We start from the raw sequence: 3,469 nt of genomic DNA, 5'->3' as shown, positions 1-3,469 counted from the left end.
AGTTTCCACCGTTCAATCCGCCTTAATTCCAGGATTAATTCCATCCACCTTAGTTTTAGGGTGTTTAAGTGATCAAAAATGATTTTTTAATATAGATCCTAGATTTATCCTTTTTTTAAAAAAAAATAAATACACCAAATTTACACATACTAAAACGGTAATATCATTTCTCTAATTTATAAGATCATTCAAACGTCTTCCTTTCTTCTCCTTGCTTTTCCTCCAAGAATCAGACTGGTAACCAGCCAGTTGGGTGCGATTTACTACAAATGGCATATGTATTTATTACGAAAAATAACATGTTACGCACCAACTTGTAAACAATGTGATGGGACAAAAATATCACATGTTTAAAAAGTCGTAATATCTAGTAATTAATGGGGACCGAATCCCAGCTCGCCTCCAGCTTGTATTGAGGTGCGGATTTAAGTGTAATTGTCGAATGATATTTGTTTGAAAAAGAAAAACCACACCGATTGTGGAGATCATATTGAACCCATGCACGAAGCCCAACATAACACGCATTTGATGGACCGAACCCTGCTTGGTAGAAATACTTGTCACTTAACCGATCCTGGGCCCGGAGGTTGATGCTGGATGCATTTTTTAGACTAAAACGGCCCGTAGATTTGAAATGGGACTGTCCTTTAAAAATAAAATAAAAATAAACGTAAAACATCGCATCTCAAATAGATAAGAGTTTTGTTATATACAAATATAGTTGCGTATTAATCTATATATCAATATTGATTCATTCATACTTAAAATTTAAATTAACATTATTTTCAATAAAATTTACTTTTTAATCAATCACATTATATTAATGTACAGATTAGTGCACAATTATACTTGTAACTATATTTTTCTAATGAATAAAAGAAGTGCTCAGAACCAAATTATATATTCCTGGTTCAAATTCAAATTTGAGGCACGAGTTTACTCTGAATATTATAACTCTTAACAAAAATACTAATATTGGTGTACGCATTTCATGTGTACATATATATTTTGTTCATATCTTACATTTTATATCGGTAATTTTGAACAGTATGTGACAACTGAAATAAAATAGCCACGATAGATATGGAAAGGAGTACTTAATTAACCTAGATCCCCATTAAAACCTATAAATCGTTGAAATGTATACAGTCAATACATTTGTGATTATTAAACTCTTTCCCCTTCTTATGCAACGACGGGAACTTCTCATTCCAAACTTCACGCTCCAATATGTAACTTCTGTCCACCTGATGAGGAATATTCCAAATATTAATTATACGAGACTGAGTTTACCGGCCATGAACCAATATATAAATATATATCATTTAGGACGGTAATTAAAACTGTAAACGCAAGTAAACAAAACAAAGAAATTAACCATACTTGGAGGTGGAGATTGTAAACGGCCGTTCCTTTAAAGGACACGACCGAAGAAGCATTTAACAGTAGGAACCCATCCTTATCTAAATCAAACAAGATATCAGCTAACGGACTCTTCTGAAACTTGTGCGTGGATATCTGAACCATAACTTCTCTATCATTAAGCCAATTTGCCGATACAGCAGATGAAGGGATTCCAGCTATTGTACTCTTTCTATGAATATTTCCTTGATTATTTTGTTCTCCTTGCGGCCTAGAACTAGAAACCCTCGAGAGAAGAGCTTCCTTCTTTTGGATCAATCCTTCCACTTGCTGTTGTAAGTCTGGTATGTATTTGACCACGCGTGAAACTGTGGCCGGAGTACTTAATTTTTTCTGTATCAAATAAATGTTAAGAAAACGTCACTAATTAATTAAGAAGAATGAATTATTTGAGAAGAAGCTGACAATTAAGCTTGTAATTAATAGGAAAATAAATAAATATATGAAGTGGGTTTACAATATTTATTAATGCTAATATGGATTTTTGGAGTTGCGTAAAATATTTAGTAAATGCTACAAGACTCAGCTATGTCTACCGCTTTGATTAGTAAGGCCGGCTCTCAAATTTAAACAAAAACTTAGAGATCTTGTTCATCCTTAGAATACCGAGAATCTTATATGGGAAAGAAAAATGAAAACAAAGTACTGGAAGAGAGGTTGGGTACCTCTTGATCAGCAGCAGGAAGTAATGAACGCAGAGTGGAGTACAAAGTATTTATCTTCTTGCGACGATCACGCTCGCTGGCATTGTGGTCAAGCTTCTTAACCGTACTGGTGATGGTGGGCGTGAGCTCGCTGCTCATTGAGGTGGATGGCGTGGAGCGATTGAGCTCGACTCCTACTTTTGTCGACCCAGATGGATCAGGGCAGCGAACCAGAGATTCAGATGCTGCAATATTAATGTCTGAGTTGATCGTGCAGCTTTTACGCTTATGGCTTTTGCGATCCTGATGATCAAGATCAGGCCATGCCATTGTTGAAAAGGGAGTTGGCGGCGGTGATGCCAACATGATAGCTAGATTATAATTACTCACCCAGTCGACTTTCTCTGGTGGCCGTACTGGCCCTTTAATCTTTTAATTTGTGTTGTTGCAGGAAATTATGGAGATGAGCATGAAAGGTGTATATATAGAAACGAGTTTTGCTATATACAAGTACAGTTGTGTACTAATCTATGTATTAATATTGATTTATTCATACTTAAAATTTAAATTAACACTATTTTTAATAAAATCTACTTTTTGACCAATCACATTATATTAGTGTATAGATTAGTGCATAATTATACTTGCAATTATATTTTTAAAACAGCCATTATATTTTCGTGTTTAAATTAATACAAGCACTAATATTTGATAACTTCATCTTCCACGGGAGGGAGGGAGTTGACAAGTGAACAGGTCTAAAGAGAGAGAGAGAGAGAGAGAGAGAGATCATGATGTAAGATTGAAATGAAGTTATTCGCCCAAATATTTTGTTACTATATATCAAAGACAAGACATGAGTTTATATGTATATATATAGTTGATGTCTAAGGGTGCAATTATCTTTCAATGATCACTCAATATATGATCAACTTGGCATACAGTAATTGTATGAGAGAGTGATGACCTGTGATGATGGCATGCAACCCTAAGCTCTCGTTGCTTATTAGTTATTTAAATTAATTAATGATTAAATAAGCTTTAATTTGTAATTAGTCATACGTGTATATATATACATGTCTTGATCTAGATTAAAAAAAAATTGAGTAGTTTACACATCATTTGTGGGACGTCAACATAGACAAGAGTACAGAGATGAAACGACAAAACAAGATTCACATTCTGCTTAATTACCACATGATCATTACACCATGCAAGCACGAAAAATGCCATCAAGATATGTCCTGTTCCGAAATGTGGAAAATCGGGCGAAATACGAACTAGTCGATCCCAAATTTAAGGTGAAACATTTATAATTGACCAATTAAATACTGGACGCAAGAAATGTCAACTCGATTTAATTAGAGCGAGTCAAAGCCTTTTATAACTCCGACTACAATCGA

The 3,469-nt window shown here is 34.4% G+C and overlaps 1 protein-coding gene across 1 annotated transcript; it reads right to left on the bottom strand.

The window, feature by feature from the left end:
* Window positions 1-949: 949 nt before the first annotated feature.
* On the bottom strand, window positions 950-2,501 carry LOC122290525 (transcription factor ORG2-like). The gene is made up of 3 exons (XM_043098290.1): window positions 2,088-2,501; window positions 1,384-1,755; window positions 950-1,247 (listed from the first exon to the last, which is right to left on the bottom strand). Exons 1-3 carry the CDS (start codon window positions 2,430-2,432, stop codon window positions 1,125-1,127), a joined length of 840 nt encoding a protein of 279 aa, XP_042954224.1. The 5' UTR covers window positions 2,433-2,501; the 3' UTR covers window positions 950-1,124.
* Window positions 2,502-3,469: the final 968 nt, after the last annotated feature.

This window comes from Carya illinoinensis, chromosome 12 (assembly GCF_018687715.1).
Source record: "Carya illinoinensis cultivar Pawnee chromosome 12, C.illinoinensisPawnee_v1, whole genome shotgun sequence".
Lineage (NCBI taxonomy): Eukaryota > Viridiplantae > Streptophyta > Magnoliopsida > Fagales > Juglandaceae > Carya > Carya illinoinensis.
This window is presented reverse-complemented; position numbering and strand designations above follow the sequence as displayed.